Source organism: Nelumbo nucifera, chromosome 2, assembly GCF_055504915.1.
Source record: "Nelumbo nucifera cultivar China Antique chromosome 2, China Antique-T2T, whole genome shotgun sequence".
Taxonomy (NCBI): Eukaryota; Viridiplantae; Streptophyta; class Magnoliopsida; order Proteales; family Nelumbonaceae; genus Nelumbo; species Nelumbo nucifera.
In genome coordinates, this window is record NC_142650.1 from 108886939 (window position 1) to 108911537 (window position 24599).

Below are 24599 nucleotides of genomic sequence, written 5' to 3' on the forward strand. Positions count from 1 at the left end.
TATATTATTTACTAAATTTACCATTTCAGATATAAAATATAATAAAAAGTTATATATGTATATAAAACTGATCCAATTATTAAATTGGAACTAAAACGAAAATTGATCCAATTATTAATGAGAACAAAATCATGGAACTAAAACGAACATAATTGGTTCCGTTGGATCTCTCTCTCTCGATCATGGCTTGTAGAAGTTGGCTAACTAGTTGACATTCGGCATCTCTTAGCTAATACATTAATACATAAAAGGTAGGAGGTCACTTCTGCTTATTAAGCTAAATATTTTATTACTTTTGTTTATTAATTTTTAGCTCAACATATTAGAACATAGGTCAAGGCAAAGTTTCATTATTGTAGTACCTACTCTCAACATTCATCTACAATATCTAGCCTTCAATGCAGATAAAAATATTAAAAGTAGAGAAAATTGAAATTCATGGTGGTACAAGGGTTATAATATTAAAAATATTCGTCTGGTACAAATAGAAGGTTTGGAACCACCGGTTCAAACTTCAAAGACCTTGGATGATGTGGCCAATCATGACAAGCCACACCAGTCTGATAATGGGCCCCATGTGTATAGAGCTGACGTGAATGGGTCAAATCGTCGAATAGATCCATTAGAATCGAACCAAATCAACCCAGTTATATTCTTGATCCATGCTCTCCAATACATTGTTTCCACCTATCACATTTTAGGATAATTGGTACCAATTTACTAAGACTGTGCTTTGGTTTGAAGGAATATGTAGGGAAAGAAAGGGAAAGACAGGGGCCCTGTAAAAAGTTTGTATAGGTTTCTTCATCTTTTCCTTCAAACCAAATATTTGTAATCTTCCCAAACTTAGCCTTACAAACATGTACAATACAAATAACTCTAAAAAGAGTATTAATTTACAAGGTTTTACACTTAATATATTTGCATTTGTAATCTTTTGAAATTTAATCTAAATTTTGTCAATTCATGGCATTTCATGTTAGGGGTGAGCATTATTCGATTAAAACCGAATAATCAAACCAAAAATTTTGACTTTGGTTTTTTCGGTTCAGTTTTTGGTTAAATCGATTCGGTTATTCAGTTTTTGGTTTTGGTTTATAGAATTAGAAATTTGATTAACTAAATTAACTGAATTTTTATTATTATATATAATATATAATATATTTATATATTAATATATAAATAAAATAAAATTTGATTTCATAATATATATTATATATTATATATTATATGTTATATGTTATAATATATATTATTAAAATTCAGTTTTAACTGGAAGTACCGAAAATCAAACCAAAAATGTTGATTTTTCTATAATTCTGTTTCAGTTCTGTTTTATCTTTTTTAGTTCGGTTTTTAAAACTTCAATTTATTCAATTTGATTTTTAACCGAATAAACCAAATGCTCACTCCTATTTCACGTAGTGTAAAAATTTGATATTTTTTGAGAAAGTCCAAAAATTGATATATATCATATGATATAGTATGATATGTATTAATACTTTAAACATTGATTTGCACTGTATGTCTCAATTATAATTACATGGTTCTAAATCCATAGTTATAATCATGGATATATCCGTAATGAGTCGTCTATTATATTTAATGTCATATCTATTGTTAAATTATTGGTACATAATCATTTCTTACTACTTCCATACATACACTATATGATTCATCCTTTGCCCTTCTAAGCCTTCATGAATAAGCTATGGCTTACATTCCGTGAACCCATAAAAGATAAAAAACAAAAGATAAAACCAAGAAACCCTCAAATCCTATAAACAAATAGTCCTTGCCCATGATTGGGCTCTCATTTTATCAAATACAAACAATCATCCAACTAAGAAATCTTATATGATTGGGCCCACAAATTAGAATGTCCAAGGAATGTGAGCCCATTTATATGCTTGCCATTATCCTATTTCTTAGATGTTTTAAATTAACCATTTAATTTGAAATTGCTTTCTATAATAAAATCTAATAAAAAATAGTAAACATCAAAAAAATTATCTAACAAAAATTAATAAAAAATTCATTTAAACATTAATAAAAAACAAAAATTAACAACAACTTATACGATCATAATAAAAATTAATAAATATTAACAGAAAAACTAATACAAGTTTATTTAACCATAATAAACCAAAAATAATATTTGCATTGAAATCAGTTTATCCTTCAATTTAGATTTTGTTTAATAAAATTCGTGCATTCCATGAGGCCTGCTAATAAAAAATAAAGACGAAACTCAAAAACCCTTAAATCCTACAAAGAAATGGTCCTGACCCATAATTGACCTCTCCTTTTACCAAATACCAACAATCATCCCACTTAGGAATCTTGTATGGTTGGTCCCACAAATTAGAATGTCCAAGGAATGTGGGCCCATTTATCTATTCGTAATCATCCCAATGCTTTATTTTATTACTTAATTAATTAATAAAATAGAATGTAAAAGATTCTTCCTTCACGTGGGAAGGAGAAGCTAATTAAGACTGGATAGTTTTGCTTAACATTAATTATAAACAGGTTTAAGCGTAGAGTGTTTATCCAATAAAAGGAAAAGGTTTAATCCTTGAGCAGATCAACTATTCTTTCTTTTAAGTCTCAACTTTCTCTTTCTTACCAGAAGCCGTCCATAAATCTCTCCGTATATGTAGGTAAGGCTCTATTTGTTTATAATGAAATTTTAGTATATGTTTGGCATCTATAGATACAGTACTATTTTCTCGGTTTATGCGTTGAAACTTGAAAGTACGTATTTTAAAAAATGATGTCTTTTTTTAAAGTTTGTTGTTAGGTAGGACATTTATTAGAATAACAACACTTTCTGTTTGGTACTAGTATTTCATATCTGTTTTCAGCATTAATTATAAAAAAATTATTTACACTAATATAAATGTATGAGAGTGTAAATGATAAGAATGCAAATTTCGTTTCCTTTTTCTTCTGAGTTTTACATTGTTTCAAGTTCTATTTTACTTCACCTGTAATGCAAACATACAAAATAAGGAAAGGGTTGAAATAAAAATTAAACAGAACTTTGCATCCAAATTATTTGCACTCCAATATGTATCACTGGCTCTATTTTATTTGCATTAGCAAAAATGCATGGGCCGAGAATACAAATGAAAAAAGTGTGAGTTTCAATTCATTTTTGGATTATATTTTACATCATTTTAGGCTCAGTTTGGAAGGAATACAATTACAAATATGTAGAGTGCATATTTGTGTATTTTGTATTATTTTGCATGTATTTGTACTCTTTTCCAACTGAGCTTTAGCTTGTGTTTGGCAACATAACATTTATGCATTGATAAATAACAGACCAATGCATATTTGCATTGATAATAAGATGTAAAAGTGCATCAATAAAAAAAGAAGTAAATTTGCATTCAAGTGGGCTTTTGATAAAAAAAAAGACATATAATTTATTGAAATTCATGTTATCCATTACAGATAAAAGTCTGTTTGGTAAGAAGGTAAATTAATCGGTGCAAAACTAACCCAATTTTGTAATATATATGAATCGCTTTACACTACATATTTGCATTCACACTTATTTGCATTGTTTCCAAATGCAGCCTTAGGTTTTATTTTACTAGTTTAAATGCATATGTTATATATGTGTGCAAGTAAGGCTCAGTTTGGAAAGAGTGAAAATGCAAATATATACAATACAAATATATAAAAAATAATTCAAAATACAAAATTTTGCACTCTATATATATGCATTTATGCTCAAACTGAGCCTAAATATAAGATTATATACAATCAATTTTAAGTTTTATAACCTACACCAGAATCAAGGCAAATATCCCCTTTTCTATAGTATAGATTTTATTTGCATTGCAAACAAGCAAAATAAGCTAGAAAGTAAAAACAAAAGTAAATTAGAATTTATATTCAATTCAGGTGCACTTTCATACTTTTGCATTAATGCAAATGAAATTGCACCCCAAACAAACAAAGCTAGCACGGACAAACAAATTACACCTAAATCACCCCACGTGGCAAGTTCTTCTATTATTACACTTCAAAGCCTTCAAACAAACTTGTGTACATTAACAATTCAACAGACGAGTCCAAATCTGCTTCTCGCACAATACGCCTCAGACTGACCTCATAAGTCATAACATGTTCTGGCCGCACATTGTGCATATCTTCGATACCTATATTTATTATTCATGGAAGATGATTACGGTGAAGTTGGTATGAGGAACAATCTATGAGAGCAGATCCAATTCTCAACGGACAACAATTTGTTTACACGTGGATGTTAGGTTAAGGATAAGGGACGCAGAAACTATGGGGCAGCCGTGAGAGATCTGTTCCTCACAAATGGACGCCTCACAAGCATATCCACCGTACATTGAAAATATCTCCTATAAATAATAACAATTTAACAAATATCTCCTATTATTCCCGATGCATAATAGGATGTGCATATAAGGCGCCAGTTGTGAGGAGCAGATCCGGTCTCGGGCCAGCCTTGGAGTGTGCGTGGAGAGAAGAGAGTCCGGAGCAGAATGAAAGACAGGTCTTCTAATCATTTGATGCAGATTAGAACCCACAGATAACCAAAACCAGTGGGTGGCCCACAATGTGTATGGTCAGGATTGTTCCTACGCGTGGCGACAGCAGATGACTAGAATTACGGAATTAGCCTTTGATCACATTATAGTCAATGTCATTGTGTGTCAGTTTTTCTCTTTCTTTAAGAAAAGCAAACAGCGGTAGTAGCAACGGCATGGGCCCCATGGCTTATGTCTTCGCATTAGTGTTCACACGACAAACAAACCCTGACGCTTCTTTTGACGCTTGACCCTTGGGAACATCAAAGTTTTGACGCCCCGCCGTAAAGAGCCTTATCTCTCTTCTGTCTTCACCAACGGTCCCACTAAACTTAGGACCCTTGTCTGGGCAAGCTTATGGCCCACAAAAAGGCCCAAACAAATATTTAGTTTAATGGGCTTTGAAGGACAAAGTTGAACAATTACTAGTGTAAGGGCAGGGTGCATGGACCAGGGAGGCGAGCTTGGGCCCATGATCAGGTGGGTCAGGTTAGGTGAGCTGGTCGGCACTCGGCAGGGATTCACATGGGGCCCATCTGTTTAGAAGATTATCAAGCACTTTTAAGGAGATGAAAGCCTAACAATGACAAAGGGGGGTTGCATTTGATGTGGCATCCTCTCAAGTACATAGCTGTGAGGTTGTACACTTCAAGCTAAACCTGTTGAAGTTTGAACCTTTTACTCTAAGACAGCTCTCTGTCACAGAACTATTGGGTTGAGATGTTCTCTGCCTCTGTGCACAACAGCTAGAATTCTATTGTTAGGACCTCAGTCCATTCTGTCAATTCCAGTACTATGGAAGATAAAACTCCGGTTATATTCCTCAGGAAGGTTCCTTGTTCTAGTACAACTTTGGTGGTAGGAAGCAACAGATTAGAGGAGAGTACCTTCTATTCCTTGCTCAAACTCTGGGCCATTGTCATCTAATAAGTAGAAATTGAGTTGAAACTTTTTGGCAGAAATTGGATCCTCCAGGATTTGTAATGACAGATGCTAATGGGTGTTGGGTCAGTTCCAGAGGAACTCCAGCAGCTGCATTCTCTGCCACAGAAGCCAAGAACAAAGAACTCAACTTGTTGCCAAGGATCTTTCTTTTGCAACCAAATATCATTCTGGAGTCTGAAGGCTGAAAATTTTTCACTTGAGAGGACAAAATGACTTGTTTTTTCCTGTTTAATGGCGATCTAGTTCTGGTCTAGCTTTTCTTATTTGATATGTACTTTAAATTGTTTGTTTATTTCTATTTATTCCCCCAAGTAAGAGCTACTGATCCCATTTTTAAGGCTTATTTTTTGGATATTGGCAGGTGGAACCCACAACCCACAATTTATGATGCATTGTTTAATGCAACCAAGTCCTCCAATATCTCCCTTTCTTTTCCTTTTTCTATTTTTTTATGCCAAGTCTTCCTTTCTTTTTCTGTTCAGCATCCAACCCACCACCTATATACATACTTTATGGTCAGTACATAGCCATGTGAGTCCCACTACAACCAATATAGGAACTAAATCTATCATCCCATAAGATTCACAGGCATTTGGAATTGGATACCCATTAGAATACACAGAAATTAGTCTAAGTTCTGAAAATTAGTTAGGGGTGAGGTTGATTCTTCTCAGTTTGGTTGCTTCAAACCTATCTAGGGTTCTAATTGGGCCTTAAACAATCTGGTTCTGGGCATTTCAATTGCCCCCAATAAATTATAAATAGACCCAAGTATCCCAATTAAAGAAAAGTCCCAGGTTTGTATCTTGATGCCCTTACTAGTTGGTAAGAAGAATGGTTGGAAAGAATCACCAAACACAAACAAGGACCCCAGAGGAGGTTATGGAGGTTGAGAATCGTTTGGAGTCAATCTCAATTACAAAAGTTGCCTTATAATATGTTTGTCTAGAGAAATATTCCAAGGAAGATATGTTGTCAGGGGTTGGCTAGAAGTTACAACTGACTTGGATTTCAAGCTTTGGATGCAATTATAAATGACAAAGAAAGATAAAAGTGAGCCTTACCAAATCGACATTCAACTAAAAAGAAAGCTCTTTAGTTTTGGAGAGAGAAAATGTACCAAAGGAAGCTCTCTAGTTTGGGATATGAAGCTTTTAATGTAGGAGGAGATGCTCAGGAAGCCATGACCAACTGGTTCATGAAAATGTAGAAAACCTGGTGGACAAGCAAGGAAGAAGGACTTTTTAATCAACCAACTAATGAAGATTAAGAGGCTGCTCAGTGATCACCAATATGAATGATTTTTATTTTTTAAGAAAGAAAATCCCTCATCAGTATTGCTTTTTTATATGATAATTGCCTTTGTTTATAGGAAACGAAATCATAGATGTTGGCAAACACCCCCTAAATTCAGCAAAATTTTATGAATACGGACGAAGATGGATTTGGCTTTTAATCATCCAATAAATGGGTTTCTTTATATGCCATTATCAAACGATGGCTTGGTCATGGACATTGAGAAGACTTTTGGAAGGCAACTTAAAAGGAAGGACATGATTCAAGGTAGTATAGATTAGTTTGAACATGTGAATTACCTAAACTAATGACCCTATTTCAAATAGAAATGGTAGGATAGACCTCTAACAAATTAGAATACTCATGTTTCCAACATTATTTAATGGAAAATTGTGATATTTAACTTCAACTAGAAAGGGCAGGCAAACGACCCTCCATGATTCCACAGGTCGTTAGGGTTTCCACTTGATGATTGACAGAGAGAGAGAGAGGGAGAGAGAGGAGTCAAAGGGCAACCAACCAACCTTCAAGATTTCCATAGTTTTTAGGGTTTTCAATTGATGTGTGTGTATGAGAGAGAGAGAGAGAAGTCAAAGGAAGGGTCCAAAGCCAATTTTGTCATCCTTTTAGTTAGCCCAAAAGATGGGCGGATCGTTATGTTGTTGACTAGGACCAAATTTTGGTGTGGTTGATGTATCAGATCACAAGGGAGAATTGGGAAGATGTAGAATCTGGTGATGTAAAATGCAAACTTTGATTATTAAGCGACGCCAACTTCTTTCATTGGCCCCTAATACCAACCCAACCAAACAACAGAAGCAAACGAGAACCAAATTCAAATAAGATCTCTTTCTTTCCTTGATAGAACTTCTAAAAGTTAGGTCAAAATAGCCCAAGTAATTATGGTTGGGTATGTCATTCACGCCACTGTGGCGTGATCTCAAACACTAAACAGTTACTCTGCAGCTAATTGCATCAAAACTGAGAACAATTAATGAATTATATAGTTCAGTAGAGGTGAATGTGGGCCATGTTGGAGTGGGCCGTGCTGTGCTGGCATGGGGCCTGGGCAGGCAATGCCTGCCTAGTCCGAAAGCCCTGAAAGGGGTAGCCAAGCACGAGCCCAGATGGGTCCGTGCCTTGCCATGCCGATCCGGGATGTGGGTGGCACAATTTTTTAGAAAAATTGAAAAAAAAAATAAAATTTTATTCTACATGAATTTCGATATATCCAGTTGTTTATATATGAAATAATAGAATAAAATTGAAAAATATTACAATAAAATTATATATATTCATAGGCCCCCAAACCCAAACCCACCTAGTTGCTACAGTGGCCTTGCCATGCCTGGAACGGCCCATGTCATTTGGGGTCATGCCGGGATAACCCACTTCAGCTCTAATAATTCACTGCAGTTATTGATAACTCAAAGTGAACCAACAGACCCAATGTTTGATTTTCCTTTTGGCAAGAAATTTTTCAACAGTTTTCTGTTTCTGATGCTTCTTTTCTTTTCTTTTTATTCTGTTTCTATAGTTCTATAATTCTATTGAGAGAGACAACAGAATCCTATAATCAGACTCATTATGTCTTGCTCAATTATTTGTAGAAGTGGACTTAATGATTTATAGACCACCTAATTAGAGGCTTAGGTAGACCCACTTATTAAATTAATAAAAATTCTTTTTAGGATTCGACTATGATATCAGAAAAACTTCTGACTTCTCACCAATCAATTGAAATCATAAACGTGGTATTATTTATCAAAATACATGGATCAGTTTTAATTGATCAAAATTCTTTCGATACCATGCCATTACTGTATTATAGATTTCCCTCTTTTCTATGTATAAATTGCTTTAAGCACAGTTAAAAGTCAATTTTTTCAAATGCAATTTCTCTGTTTTTTATTACTTTTGAAAATAACTAACATTTTAGAACAAATTTATGTGCCTGATTAAATAAAATGCAATTATATACCTTCTCATGGGCTTATAGACAAAAAGTTTCAAACTTAAGAATTTGCATCTACTTCCTACAAAATTAATAATAAACTGAAAAAACACATCCAAATTTATGGGATTAAAGCCCTTCAATGGGTAAATCTCACCATGGAGATAAATTGAACCAAAAGCATCATCGAACACTCCAGGCATTCATTCGTTTTACCACATTCATTTGGATGGCTGAAAATATTTCAACTCATAATTAACTAGAAAGGCTTAGTTCCGAAAGAGGACAAATACAATTATATAAAGTGTTTTTTAAAATTGGACCGGACAGGGAACTATTCTGGATTCGGTTTTTAGGTCAAGTGGTCCAACTGTTCGGTTCAAATGGATGATTTGCTCAGACAAAAAAATTTAAAAACACAAAAAAAAATCCAAAAACCGTTCTCAGGTTAAAACGGTTTGATGATTTGACTCTCTGAGTTGGCGGTTTACTGATCAAATCAACAGTTTTTTGCTAAAAACAATTTTGAGATTAAACAGAACTAGTCAAATGATGGATTCCTGATTTTTCCAATCTAATCATCCAGTCTGATCTGGTTTTGAAAATATTGGTGCAAATACACAGAAAATAGTTCGAAATACAGGGGGGAAATTATTAATGATGCATGACACGAAATGCTTAAAAAATACGTCCTCCAGAGTCCAGATCATCACAGCAAAGGCAAGTCTATTGATGGATATTTCAGGCCTGCATTGGCCGGCCAGCCCATCTTAGAAATTAAAAAGCCTGAAAACAAGTTTTTCTTCCAAGCCCAGCCCATCCCAATAAATAATTAATATATGCATAATAAAGCTTGATCAAGGAAAAAAAAAAGGTGGGAAGAAGCAAGTGAAGAAGCTCCATCAATCTCTGATTTTCTTAACTTTCAGATTCTATATAACTGGAAGGCACCACAGAGAGGTGATTTTCACCTCTCCTCCATCTTATTCATTTGACTCTTATTCTCGAGGTTTTAAAAACTGAACTGGATATGGATTGTTTTGGGGACTGGTTCCTGGGTTGAACAGTCTGACCATCCAATTCAAACGGATGGCCCGTTCTGACTTAGAAAAATAATTAAAATAAAAAAAGGGCAAAAAAACTGTTTTAATTTTCAGGTCAATGAGTTGATGGTTTGACTGTTGGAGTCAGTGAATTGCTGACCAAATCAACAATTTTTGGCTTAAAAACGATTTTTGAGTGAAACGGAACTGATTGCCTGACCATTCCCGGATCAACCAGTCCGGTTTTGAAAACCATGCTTATTCTTTTGTTACCCTTTGGCTGCAAAGTACTCCTCTTTTCCTCCCTTGTTCTAAGTAGTCTAAGCTCTAAAATAAGCAACGAGAAAAGATGAACTTAGGTGATTTTAAGTAACCACCTAAGCTAAATGAAGAAAAGAGCTAAAGGGGAGGAATGAAGAACTGAAGAACCCAATTACATTTTCATGCATGATTGTTTGGTCCATTAAAACATGATTATTTTGCGTTTTTTTTTCTACTAAAACCAGTCTAGGCCCAACCATGAGATCGTTGGTCACAACTGTATTAAGCTGATTTGGTAAAGATTGGCCGATGTTGCACAATCCGAGCACTCCTAGCTGGTAGAAACTTGGCTCCTATCTGGCGACGGACGGTACCTGATAAGAAGAGGAAGATGAAGGATTCACGGGGAGCTCGCCCGGCGGGAACACTCTGATGCTTAAGTTAGAGCTTTGAGAGATGTGGAGAGTATGAAGAAGGCTAAGAGTGCAGATAGCGCAAAATTAAAGGTTACCTTTGCCCCTTGGGGATTGGGGCTCTTTTATATTGGAACTCTGTCAAATCTAGCGTAACCGCCTTTGTCAAGTCAGGCATAACCGCCACTATCCTCCTGCCACAGCCGTTACTGCCAGAGCTAAGATGGCGGTCGCAGGCCGCCGCTGCAGGGTACGGACCCGTCAGATGTGAGACATCTTTCAAAGGTGGCAGGCACGACGCCGCCTAACGAGAGACGTGGGCGCAGCCTCCAGATTCGGCGGGTACGATTGTCAAGCAGATATTTTCTGAGTCACCGGACTATCTTGAGCCGAGCTGTATTCTGCCGAGCTACCCTGTGTCGAGGTACCGGTGGTGCGCCGAGCTGCTTCTACTTGAGTTGAACCCTTAGGGACAAGTTAGGAGAGCCAATGGGGCTGACTCGAAGTGTTTCCACTTCGGGATACTTAACTACTGATCGGGGTGCTCCCTTCTCGGGAAGGAAGGGCTTAGAGCTCATTGGGAGGAGCTCGGGTCCTAGGAGGATCTCGAGGCCCCTCACTTGGTGGGAGCTCGGGGTGTCCCATCCCTAGTAGGAGTCAGGGTAAGTTGGGCGTTATTTCCCGATGAGTTGCCTCGTCCACCGAGTCGCCAGATCGGACTCCGGCGAGTTCATCACACCGAGTTATGGTCATGCTGCCATGCTGTCACGCTGAGTCGTCACTTACGCCAGGTCATGTCCACGCGTCCCCGTGCTACGAGGTCGGGCCAAATCACCCTCCATCAATTGCCCCCCACTCCCCATGCTGGGGGTTTTGACCCAGCGTGGGGAGTTCACGGTGTGCCGGGTGGATTTGGCTCGGTGCTCATGCCACCTTGTCAGGCAACTCGTTGGTCAGACCGGTCCACTGGGCGGCTCAATCGAAAGAAACTCGGGTCGAGTATAGCTTACGCGTGGATGTCACGCGATCTGGGCTTCGCGAACGCCAAAAAATAGTGGGGTCCCAGGTCTTTTTTCCTTGCCATAAGTTCTTAGCGTTCACCTTGAGCTCGCGTCTGGGGTCTCTAGCTTGGGTCTTCCAGTTCGTCCCGTTTTCCCAGTCCGGTTGCGTTTTTTCAGTGAGTTCCCCGAGCCTCCCCATTCCTTTTCAGTTCATTTCTTTTTCATGTCTAGCGGGGATAGTCTCTTGGGTGAGCCCGAGGTGGGTACCTCGGCTCAGGGTGACCCTGCCGATGTCCGACCTTCTCGCGAGGCGTGGGAGGCCTCAGGTACCCAGGCAGTTCGCCACCAGGGAGCTCCACCATCCTCTCCTGGGAGCAGGTCAAATAACGAGGTAGTTAGCAAAAAATTGATACATGACCAGAATCGATTACATCATTGGCTATTTAATGGACGGCTTTTACAAAGCAAGCAATACCTTTTCCGGTCCATTCACATATGCACTCATCTATTATTTTCATCCTTTTTCTTGCAGGTTGTAACTAAAATCACAAGGATTTCCCAATTCCCCTATTAAAACTAATTAGAGTCTTGGGTGTTTTTGGCTTAAAATTATGAAAATCCATCTTTTTCGCACAATGGATGTTCGATCTCCAATGTGAATGCTGGTTCCTAAAACAAAATAAAATCAGCTGGTATGAAAACAAATTCGCTCTTAAAAAAAAGGCAGAAAACACATTCCTGGTTATAGGGTTTTTTTTTTTATGTTTCCAAACCTGAAACAAAAATTGTGTTCTTGAATTCTTGGTTTAAACATATTTTCATCTGGCTATTTAATAATGATGTTTCATAAATTATATAATTTCTATATTATAAATTTTGTTTTTGAGTTTGTTTCCAAAACAATTGTTTTGATGGTTTTAAAAATATGTATTCTTTTTGAAATTTACTTTTTTTTTTCTCTTAATGTGATTGATAAAAACCAAAAAAAAGAAAAAACAAACAACAATGGACAATCCCTTTGTTAATCCAATACTTTTCGAAAATATCATTCAAATATTTATTCAAAGAGCTAGGTCTTGTAAGAATTTATAAACAAGTGAAACCGAACCAAGAGCCATTTAATGAAACAATTCACGGTTGAGCTCAATTACAATGTATCAGTGCACATCGACCAATATGTCAATGTCATACGTATTGGTTTTAAGATTCTCCTACACTGAAAATATAGAGTTAAGTGATTTGTACATCCATACATAATATTGATTCTATGCAAGATAGCTAAGGAAAGGCCAAAGGGCGGCCAAATGCGCAGTGGGATAACTTTGACTGTTGGGAGCCAACTATATAGGCTGTTGAGAGCGTTTTAGAGCTGGGCATGTTTACCTATTTACACCCATGTCTTTCTTTTCTATCAAAATAAAATAAGGGGATAATTACTAATTTACCCACTCTCATGGTAATGTGGCATTCTCAAAACCGCTCTCAACAGCATAGGCTGTTGGCTCCCAACAGTCAAAGTATTTTGATGCACAGTGGATTCTGTGTGTAGAGAAAGAGAGAGCAAATATCTTCTATTATTGCATACAAAAAAGAAAATATCAATCCTTTGAGGATTATACAAGAAATATGAAATGGTATATAGAACATGCTATCAAGCTATACATCAGAAACATCTCCTCACAAATTTAATATTTTTGAGTATGGGAGAATAGAAATATTTCCAATATGCAGCTGTTTCATGCAGTCTTCTACACCCAAAGTGATTGTCTTTTCACTCCAAGTGATTCAAAAGACAGGATTTCTGTTAGACAAGAGGTTGGGTTACTCTTCCGGCCCAGTTACAAGTGATTCAAAAGAAAGGATTTGCACCCAATAAATTTATACGAGATCGGATTCAGTCCTCATAAAATGGTACTCACTCCATATTTACGGCCACTTGTCAGCTGTGCATGGGGAATATTAATATATACAAGTACTGAAATATTTTCAATACATAGTTACAAGTGACTGTAAGGATATTGTGAATACAGTTTTGTGAGGACTGAATCCGAATTCACCACACATTGGGAGAAGATCCGAACTCACTTTAGGCTGTAAAATTGACTTCGACGTCAAATTCATGACATACAATATGATAATATTAGTATTTTTTGCCCATTTGATTAATAATACGATATTTTGATCATTTTCGTTTAAATTAATAATATTATTCAATATCTCATGCATAGGTCATTGCAATCCAAATTTAGATCAAATTGATACTATATTATAAAGCAATATAGGCAACCTCAACAGTCCTCTCCTTCTCCCATTCCCCCTTCTTTCATTTCTTCTTAACTCTCTCTCTTTTCTCTAAACCCCCCTTCTTAGCCCTTCCATTTAGTCATGTGGCAGTCCTCTTTTTTTCACTTTGCGTGTGGCAGAACTCTTAATCTATATTACATACCCAATAAACCATACAAAAACAAAAATTGTGGTTAAATTAATTTGGGTAGTTAAATTAATTTATGAAATATTTTTTATATTTTCAATAATTAGTGATATTATTGAATATTATTCAGTAAATATAAACATCTAAACTATAAATTTTCAAAATGTTACTAAATTGGAAAATTTAATTACTTGCTGAAAATTACTGATTTTGGTAATTTAATTTCAGAAAATTTTGATAATTAATTATTGAAATTAATAATTACTAAAATTAACATTTAATCAAAATATTAATAAATACAATTTAAATAATTAAATATCATTGGTAATTTTCATTGGAAAATTTAATAAATATAAGGAAAATTGTCTAAAACTCACCATGAGTTTTTAGCATTTTTCTTAAACTCACCACAACTTTTCAAACTATCTAAAACTCACCATGTTAGTAAGTTTCTTTTTTTCTTTCCAAAACTTACCTTCTATTAGTGCATCGTTAATGCTTCTTGATGATGCACGTTTTGGCAACTCCTGGCTGGCAAATGACTCGGATGCCTAGCTGAACAATCCCTACTTAGAATGTGGCTTGGACGCCTAGCTGAATGGTTCCTAGTTGGAAAGTGGCTCGAACGCCTAGTTGAATGGTGACAAACTGGAAGGTGGCTCGAATGCCTAGCTGAATAGTGACGAGCTATATAGTTTATTAGGGCGACATGCAAGGAAATAGTGTCTGAGTGCCCGGGTTGCTTTACCCAGGGTGGGCACTCCAATGCTTAAGTCAACGAGTTGAAAATTTTTTGAGAGAGCTAAAAGTGAGATAGAGAGCTATGAGAGACAAATTGTTCATCTACCATTTGAGGTTGGAGGTAAGGCCTTTATATAGGCATTGTTTGGCATGGGTATCACGCACCGCGTCTGAGATCTCCAGGAAGACATGCCTAACTGGTCCAAAGTCCTGAGAGGTAGTTGTGCACATAGGCCAATCTTTGTGCCTTTGTCGGTTTCCTCCAAAACATTCGGTGTAAGAGCTAACTTCTGAGAGACCCGGGAGTGATGGGATGCATGTAGAGTTGGTTAGCAAGCACATCTCGCAGGTTGCCACTTGGACCTCAATCAAGTTTGCAAGCCCTCGAGGTAAGTCACTCCTCATGTTGAGATCACTTCGGCCGATACTGACAAGGCACCACAGGTCGGCTTTGGATAAGGTTTTGCTAGTTGCCCTGAGCTGTGGATGAGGCCGCCAGCAAGATTTCCACCAAGCCGGCGGAGGCAAGTCACTAGGTCGGAGGCGGAGGCAGGTCGCCAGGTCAGTGGAAGAGGCAGGTCGCCAAGTCGATGGAGGTAGGTCGCCAGGTTGGCAGTAGAGGCAGGTTGACAGGTCGGCAGCGGAGGTAGGACGCCAGGTCGACAGCATAGGGTCGCCAGTTAGGACTCCATCATTTTGGCTAAGGCAAGTCATCACCTAGGTGATGTTGGGGTGTCATCCAGTTGTTTTAAGATGTCATGTGTCATGATGTCAATGGAGGGCCAAATCTACCCTCATCACTTCTTAATAAAGGTGTCCACATCATTTTTCATGACCAAATTACCCTTGGATGGCGAGTTAGAGGAAAAGGGTCATTTTGAGTTTTCAATTTTCTTTTTCTTTTTTGCATTTTTAGTGTTTTGTTATAATTTCCAATGTTTTTTATAATTTCTGTTTTTTTTACATTTTTCTATTTTCTACAATCTATAAAATTTTGGTATTTTTTCTTTATTTGCAATTTGTGTGTTCTTCTATAATTTTTGGTGTTTTTTTTCTACAAATTTTATTTTATTATTTTGTTTTTCAATTTTTATAGTTTCTATAATTTGAAAAAAAAAATTGTTCGCAATTTCTATAATTTTTTATTTTGAAATTTAGGTGTTTTTATGTATTTATATTTGAAAATATTTTTTCAACTTTTTCCTATTTTTCATGTCTAATTATTAAAATATATGTATATATTTTATATTTTTCTATGAAGGTTAAAATGGTAATATATTAACACCTATTAGTTTGTTTAACATCAAGTTAGTGGCATGGTTTGTTTTAGACATTTTGAAAAGTTGTGGTGAGTTTAGAAATGCTTCCCTAAATATAAATTTATTATTTTACAATTTCAGTAATTTTGATATTATTAGTAATTTTTAGCAAAACATAGTTATTAATATTTTCAACAATTTTGGCCAGTTTACTAATATTTAATGATATTACCAGAAAATTAATTAGAAAAATTCAGTAACTTTTTGATGGAAAATTAATTTTAATAATTATAATTTTATTTCTTATATTTTCAGTAATTTTGGTATTTACTATATAATATTTGAGCTTAATTACTAAAAATTACTAATTTTGATAATTTAGTTTAGTAAAAGTTAAATTATAAAACTTTAATTATTCAAATAAATAATTAAAAAAGTCAATCACTTACATAAATAATGCATACTACATTTATAATTACATAATTATTAAAACTATATCTATGAGTTTAAAGGGTGTTATGGCCGAGGTTTTGGGTGGAGAACTGGGGACCACATACTCCCCATCTCGACCCCAAGTTTTAAAATAAACACAATTTTTTTAATAGAGAAAACACCGTTTCTGAAACTATACTGAGTTTAAGGGGGTGTTATGGGTATGACAACCACAAATACGCATGACAATGGCCAGGTTTAGGGTGGGGAACTGGGGATCACATACTCCCCATCTCGACCCCGAGTTTTAAATAAACACCATTTCTGACCCAGATCCTCAATACGAAAATTTTAACATACTACCACCCACAATCCCCAACAACCGAGACGAGTTCCCCGTCAAAGACCTGAATCCATGAATTTTTTTAATTAAGGCTCAGTTCGGAAGGAGTACAAATACAAATTTATAGCGTGCAAAACCTTATATTATATTATTTTGTAACACATTCACATTTGCACTCCTTCCAAACTGAGCCTAAAAGTTTGTTTTCTGAAAATAGTTACCTCTACCCACGGGTTGCATAGGCTGATAAAGCAATAAATTTTAAACCCAATAAACCCTACCATATTTTTCCCATGCATCGCCCCGGTTGTTAAATATAAACCAGACAAATTCGAATACATAACATTAATCAATTTTGTACAAGTCTTACTACTAGTATCTAACTTTTGGTTCCTTTTTTAGGAAATAAAAATTCCACTATAAAACAACAAATGATGCATATGCTTCCGACCGATGTATTGCAGCCCACAAGTAATCAAGCATAACAAGAAACTAGATCTAGTATTAATGACTAATAGAATTAACACAGTAACCCTAATTACGGGAAGCAATCCCCTCGCAGTTGGCACTTGCAACCGCTAATAAAATGAAGTTTCTGGAAAACAAAATTCCATCCAAAAAAATTGTAAACAAGTTTCCGGGAGAAACTCCCTTTAAATCTGACGTTTGAAACTAAATTATTGGAAAGATAAAAAAGAAAATCGCCCGGATAAATTCTCAGTATAACTCTTTCAAGTTTTCATCACCATCTACTGCTAACAGAACTAATTGGATAGGATACCACCACCAGTTAGGCGCCACCAGACCCGTACTTCTTTCCAAAAACGATCAGCTGAAGCTTGTCATAACCTGCAAGCACACCAGCACCAGCAACTGCACGGAGAATGTTTGCTCCTGCTCCCTTGAACAATGACTTGGCCCCCTCATTCTTAAGAATCTGAGAGAAGGCATCCAAAGAGCTCTTGTACTTCACAGCTTCACCGGAAGTCATCATCATTCTTCTCCGAACAGTGTCAATTGGGTACGAGGCAAGGCCAGCACCATTTGTGATGAGCCAACCCAATGCAAAACTAGCAAAGAAACTATCCTGGAATCACAAATAAAAAGAAACTTGTAAGTGGGTAGACCTATAAAACATGCACTTGTTTGTGTATCACGAACACAAGCATCCACTATCATATCAGAAGAACACCACAATCAGCAACACTAATGGATGGATGGTAGAAATCAACAGGCCACCGTACCTGGCATTACTACATTAATTGCACTTTTATAAAAAGAGGGAAGAAAGAGGCAAGAGCAAGTCGCAACTAACCTGTAAGTTTCCAGTCAGAACCACTGGCTTCAATGAATCGTACAGTCCGAAGTAGAGACCACGATAAACAATGATCCCAACACAAGAGATGTTGAAACCACGGTAAAGACCAGCAACACCATCGGATTTGAGTGTCTTCCTATAAACATCAACCAAGCCATTGAACTGCCTCTCCCCACCCTTCTTTGCTGCCTTCGCATCATTTGCCAACCGGGTTCTAGCATAGTCTAAGGAATAAACAAATAGGAGGGAGGAGGCACCAGCAGCACCACCCGATGCCAAGTTGCCAGCAAACCATTTCCAGTAGCCATCCCTGTCTTTCTTGAAGCTGAACAACCTCTTGAAGTAGTCTTTAAAAGCAAAGTTCAATGCCTGGTGCAGAAATTATTTGGCACATCTTACATTCAAAGGCAATAAAATTAGAAGTTTTATGCAGAAACTAGAAATAAGACGAGAATCATAACCAACCTGAGTGGGGAAGTAACGGATGACATTAGCAGTGTTGCCCCTCCACAATGACGCAATCCCTTCATCACTGATTGTTCGCTTGAAGCAGTCTGTAATACCCTTGTAAGGCTCAGAGAGACGGCCAGCCTTGATCATCTCATCCTGGTTCTGGATCAAAAGCTTCACACGCTCAATGGGAGCAGCAGCCGTTTTAGATACAGCAGCGGAAACCCCACCCATAAGGAAATCAATGGCAAAGTTGGTGAATCCTTTCTCTTTTGGTGCTTGGACAAAGATAGGTGAAGCAGCTGGGGCAACCATGGACAGATCACAACTGCTACTGCTGCTGCATGGCTGTGTCAGTGAGTACTGTAGTCCACCATTGCTATAATTTCCATAAGCAAAGCGTCTCTGGTACATTGAAGGCCTATAAAAACTGCCATTGCGAGCCTGAACATCTTGAGAAAGGCTTGAACCAAGTTGAAACTGCCCAGCCACCTTCTGGAGGACAGTTGGGTGATGAGGCTGATCAGCCATCATTTCTTGCAAACTGAGACCCTGTTAAAATAAGCAAATAATTCTTATCAGGTAACATTGAATTTCAATTTCTCATACCCTGAACAGTTTAGCAACAGTTCTCACAATTAAGTAACCAGGAGGTCAAGGTAGCATCACCCTTTACGACTAAAAAACAGCAATTAATTGAAAAAGATAGCAATTCTCTTAAATGAGAATTTTAAATTTCTTCTTAAAGTGTGGAAAAGTCATCATATCTAAAAGATAAAAATAGTTTAAATATACTAGAAAAAAATGAAACCTCCTTTTCTTTCTTTCTTTTTCTCAAAACCCTTTTTAAAACAAAGTATAAATGATATATATAGTATATAATAAAATGTATTAACACACATATTAGCAAGACCTGGCAACATGAAAAGGCGCCTTGTCAATTTTGCCTAGGCAACACCATGAGAACTATACTGACTGGGCAAAGCATAATACTGTGTACAAGCAGGTCCTGAAGCACTGCAATGCATATTACAAATAATGAACTGTTGAAATAAGGTTTCAAATGGCACTTTAAGATAACACTAAAAAGTACCATTTGGAGGTAATATAAACATTTTTATCAAACAGCTTACTCTCAATAATACCTATGTACAAAGTGGACCATTTAATGAGAAAAATTATTGTTCTAAATATTTCAAAAAAGCTGGCATTCAAAATAGAAACACATGCCGAGTAACAGATGGGGGCTCTCTAAAATCATGCACATATAAATTTTGTTCATGACTTCATGTAGTGAACAGCATGTAGAAACAAATCAAATAAAATCATCTCACAAAAACTTAACTTCTGCCAGGATAGAAAAAACTAAAATGAAAGGACGAATCAAATATATGGTTATTCAAACTTTAAATCACAGAACATAGTACGTCAATAAAACAAGTACAGCCGGTAACCGGTTCAATTCCCTAATCAAAATCCAAGTACAAGGTAAAAAATGAAATGTAAATTCCAACAAAAAAACCAAAGGAAAAATAAAAACATGGGAGATAGCATAGACAACAGGATTTATTCAATAACCAATAACCGGTTGAAGATGAAATCATTCCTATGAGGATGTTAAAGTCAATGGCATCAGATAACAACAAGAATCAGGACAAATGACAATGCTTCAATTTCCATACCGACATTCAGCAGTTTTTCCATTCCCTTAGAGTTGCACATATGGTGAAGACAAAGCAATAAAAGCTAGAAGTGCATGAAGGCCAAGCACATGAAAGCCTCAAATGATAAAAATGATGTTTTACCTGTTAACCCTGCCCCACCCCCAAAGGACTGCCACCCAATGACAGAATCTTCTGTCTTGGAAAAGAAACACTTTATCAAAGGCATTACCCACTGTTTGTTCCAACCATCTGGGGTCTTGGGAGGGATAGACTAGGTACAGTCCCAAACTTTGCCATTTTTGCACAAAGTGGCCACCCACAGAGGCTCAGACTCAAAACCCTTGCTGTCACACTTACCAGTCTGAGATTTTCCCATTACACCAACTAACGGTCCCTAAACACTTAATCTAACAATGTTTTAAAAGTGCAAGGCACAAGGCGCACCACGCACATACCTTTTTTGAAGCAAGGCCCAAAAATAAAAACAAAAAAAAAAAAATCAAAATAGAAATACATAAGCATAAACAAAAAAAAATATTTTCAAAAAACACTATTATCTAAAATAGAAATACATAAACATAACATGTAAAGCATATTCAATGAAAATTGAAAAACATAATCAAACATACAAAACATTTTCAAGCATGTCAAACCCACAATCTCTTTTTTTCATCAGTTGCATTACTTCAGGTGGCTAATGCGATGTAAAACATATTGCATTCCTGAATCTATGAACCACCTTTGTACCAAGCCCCTCGAGGCAAGTCCAAACAATTCCATGCTAGGGTCTTTAATACTTAGTTCCCACACAATAAATAATGATTTTATAAAACATATTGCATACGCTAAAATGTGCCTCGCCTGAACGGCTAGGCATGTCTGAGGAGTACCTTTTAAAACTCACAGAACACTTGTTGATAATGATGCACCAAACTACAAGGCATTTAGGATGTATGACTGCAATCAAAACAAGCTCTAATAGAATAGTTCAAGGTCAAGTTCGATTAGGCTCAATTTGAATTTGATTCTAATCAAGTTCAAATTTTTAGGTAAAATCAATCAATGTTCTGAAAATCGTTTTCGCATTGTAAATCGTAGACAAAATTGAATCGAATCAAATCATGAATCATATCATAAACTGCAAGATTATTAATATTTTTTAAAAAATTATAAAAAATAAAATATAGATATGCTAAAAGACAAAATGTGTAATAAAGTGATCCTACCATGTTTTTAATCTATATCTACCATGTGTGTTCCTAAATCAATAGAATTTACCACTTATACAATAGAAGTCTAAGTTGATATAATCAAATTTGACTTGGAAGTTATATAATCCACAGACAATGACTCTTTATCCTACATATGTTGAAAATAATCTCAACATATGGTTTTATTCTTAAAAATAATAATCTAAATATGTGATTTTATTCTTAACAATAATAATCTCGAAATATATGGTTTCATTCTTAACAATAATAATCTAAATAATCTCAACACATGATATAATCAAATTTGACTTGAAAGTTATATAATCCACATACAATGACTCTTTATCCTACATATGTTGAAAATAATCTCAACATATGGTTTTAATAATCAAAATATTAACAATAATATGACAAAGTAGAGAATTTATTCTTAATCGAATTCATTTGAATTGCAAGAATAGTATAAATCAAATGATTTATGATTCAAATCATAGGATTCAAACAAAAATCATAAATTTTTTTGCAGAAAAGGATTCGGATATAAGATTCAAATCGAATTGGGATTCATGGTTCAAATTATGAATCATATTGTAAATCATAAGATTTTAACAACATTAAACTCAATTAGTTATTTGAACTCAAGATCAACTATTAAAAATTTCAACTTCATAGCCAGCACTCGATTAACTCAATTAACACATACATAGAATATAAAAATATATTCATTTTCGAGCTTTCTATCCAAACTCGAGTTCACTGAATATTTAATCAAACTGAGCACGAACCAGGAAATAGAGTTCAAATCATACTCAAACTTGACCCCAAGCTTAATAGCATTTTGTCAAACCAAGCCAAGACATACAGAAGTTCACCTCGGCTGGATTGCACCCCTACTAGAGCGGGCACTAGCTAGAGATGCATATCAACAAATCACCGAAAGAAAAGCATCAAACAAAACTAGGGATAGACTTAGAAACAAGTGTTGTTAATCCAGGGCATATCTTTGGAATAAAATGTAGGTATAAGTAAAACATTTTAAGAAACCAAGCTTCGTTTACCCAAGACTCAGGAAAAAAATTAACCGACTAGTGCGGTTACGTAGATTGCTGTAGATTTGAGAATGGATAAATTCACACTGATCAAGAAAGTAGGACAATGAAACAATGTATGGTCTACACGGACCAACACAAACTCGCAGTTAAGGTAGAACTAGATGACAAATGCACGCGCAGAAATATAGCAACAATTTCGACAGAAAAACGCTTAACCCGAAGGTGAATTTTCAATCTTGAAAAGCATCATCAAATCGACAGATCTGAATCTAGAAGACACATAAGAAAATCCAGACCAACAAGGCAACGCAGAAAATGCAACGAACCCAAGCACATATGAAATACAGAGCTATGGATCAATGAAAGACATTAATAGGGCCCGATCTACATTTATAGATATCCAATTTATCCAACTGACCTTCGCATGATGCTTTTAATATCGAAAGAACATTAAGAATAAAAAGAAAAATCGAAACCTAGAACGAATAAATAAAGAATAAGACGATGTAATGGGAAAAGAGCCAATAGATATTCCAAATCAAAATGAATGTGAAATAAAAATAAATAAAAATCCTGATAGATCTGAGTCCAGTATCTTTGGTTAAAAAAGTAGAAGTTCAAGATGATACGATCAACGGTGAAATGTCCGCACCTAAAATGCAAAAACAGTTACAAAACTCCAAATCTATTCACAGATAATATCAGAGGTCCAGACACACAAGATTAGGAGCCAAACGAGACCACCGATCCGCCCGTACAACAAGCAGGAGCAGATTCAATAAACACAAACAAGAGAATGAAAGAAAAATTAGTACTGTAGCATACCCCTGAGCTACGGCGATTGCGTGAGGCTTCTGCGCGTCGGCTCCGCCTCTCGCTTGGATAAAGAAAAGCGAAAGGTGGAGAGAAGAACAAGGAGGAAAGATGGGAGAAAGGCTCAATGAGGTTGGAAGTCTGGAGGGGCGGAGGAGAGTCTCACTTTAAGGGCCGACTTTGAAGAGATTTTTTATATTGGAGAGGCTGAACCGGTGCTTCTCGGAATACCGCTTTGAATAGTCCTTTTGTGGAAACCGTTGATTCGACATATCTGTATTGGAATCGGGGGAGGTTCTAGAATGTTTTTTCCAGGTTTCTCGGCAACTTCTGGTTAGCTACTTTCGGCCACGCTCGACAGCTCTTCAAATTTGTCGCGCACATACTTCTGTCCTTTCCTTTTTGATGCCTTAGAAGTCTGGCTGGTCCTACAAAACGAGGAAAGTGTGGTCTGATCTGAGCAGTGGATCTGTGATTGACAATGATAACCAAATGTGCAGATTAGTACTATAGTCCTCAATTTTCGGTGGAAAAACTCTTGTTGAGGTTCCCGATACGGAATATCGGAAAAAGATGTTTCGGTGTGCCCGATACTACAATAGTTTTAGTCGAGTCGTGAACGCTTCTTGACCGTCAAATGATCCATTTCTTCGGCGATTGCTGATTGTGTTGTTTGGATTGAAAAGAGTTCTCCAATATGCGCTGACTACCGGAGCGGCGAAAATGGGTCGATGGGTCCGTTTAACTTCTCTTGGTCATCGTTGGAAAATGGGCGGCTGGAAGAAGTCCATACTCCCTAACATTAGTCCAAGACTCTAGAAGGGAGTGGATCTCCCGTTCGGACGTGGTTACTTTTGTTGCACGTGCTTTTACTAATTCTGGGTCTGGGTCCATCTGCGCCGGTTTAATTATCGGGTCAACCAAAAAATACACCACGCTAAATCCATATTTCATACACGTGGATCAATCAGAGGGAAACGTGGTATATGTTGATTGGCTCAGCAATAAATCCTTAAAATAAAGAATGTCAAATGGAGCCTTAATACCGTAATAGAGCCGTAGAAGATGAGTCCATTTTCCAACCAACTGTTTCTGCATGTTGTTAGGTGGGGGCATTGAATCAAGTGGATTATTTGACGCACCTGTGGGTATCAATCACCGACCGGACTGGGAAGTGGGAAGATGGGGTGGGGTCGTGGGGAGGAATTCCGATTGGTTAAACGCGATACCTGTAATAGAGTCCAGATCTCCTGCATAATCCTTCCGCAAGACTTGTACATCAAATCAGAGGAGTAACGGACGTTTCAAACATCTTCTTTGTTTTTAATATATTAAAATTTTAAAATAAATAAAAAATATCAAAAAATACGGACAAGCTCAATGCAAATTTTTAAT

The 24599-nt window shown here is 36.4% G+C and overlaps 1 protein-coding gene across 2 annotated transcripts; it reads right to left on the reverse strand.

The window, feature by feature from the left end:
• Positions 1-17178: 17178 nt before the first annotated feature.
• Positions 17179-23376, reverse strand: LOC104590098 (ADP/ATP translocase 1, mitochondrial-like). Of its 2 annotated transcripts, XM_088897569.1 has the most exons (5): positions 23217-23369; positions 19378-19481; positions 18480-19016; positions 18012-18383; positions 17179-17783 (listed from the first exon to the last, which is right to left on the reverse strand). In XM_088897569.1, the coding sequence occupies exons 3-5, from the start codon at positions 18996-18998 to the stop codon at positions 17487-17489; spliced, it is 1188 nt and encodes a 395-aa protein (XP_088753695.1). In that variant the 5' UTR covers positions 18999-19016; positions 19378-19481; positions 23217-23369; the 3' UTR covers positions 17179-17486. The 2 variants fall into 2 exon arrangements, with proteins under 2 accessions (XP_088753695.1, XP_010246934.1); XM_010248632.3 differs by lacking the exon at positions 19378-19481 and having other exon boundaries at positions 23217-23376.
• Positions 23377-24599: the final 1223 nt, after the last annotated feature.

What these genes read in the sequence shown, in the direction of transcription:
- LOC104590098 (XM_010248632.3), bottom strand. Translation starts at nt 18,998, where the DNA reads ATGATGGCTGATCAGCCTCATCACCCAACTGTCCTCCAGAAGGTGGCT. An exon ending in TCCGTTACTTCCCCACTCAG is followed by an intron (nt 18,384 to 18,479) that starts GTTGGTTATGAT and finishes TTTCTGCACCAG; the next exon opens with GCATTGAACTTTGCTTTTAA. An exon ending in TTCTGACTGGAAACTTACAG is followed by an intron (nt 17,784 to 18,011) that starts GTTAGTTGCGAC and finishes TTGTGATTCCAG; the next exon opens with GATAGTTTCTTTGCTAGTTT.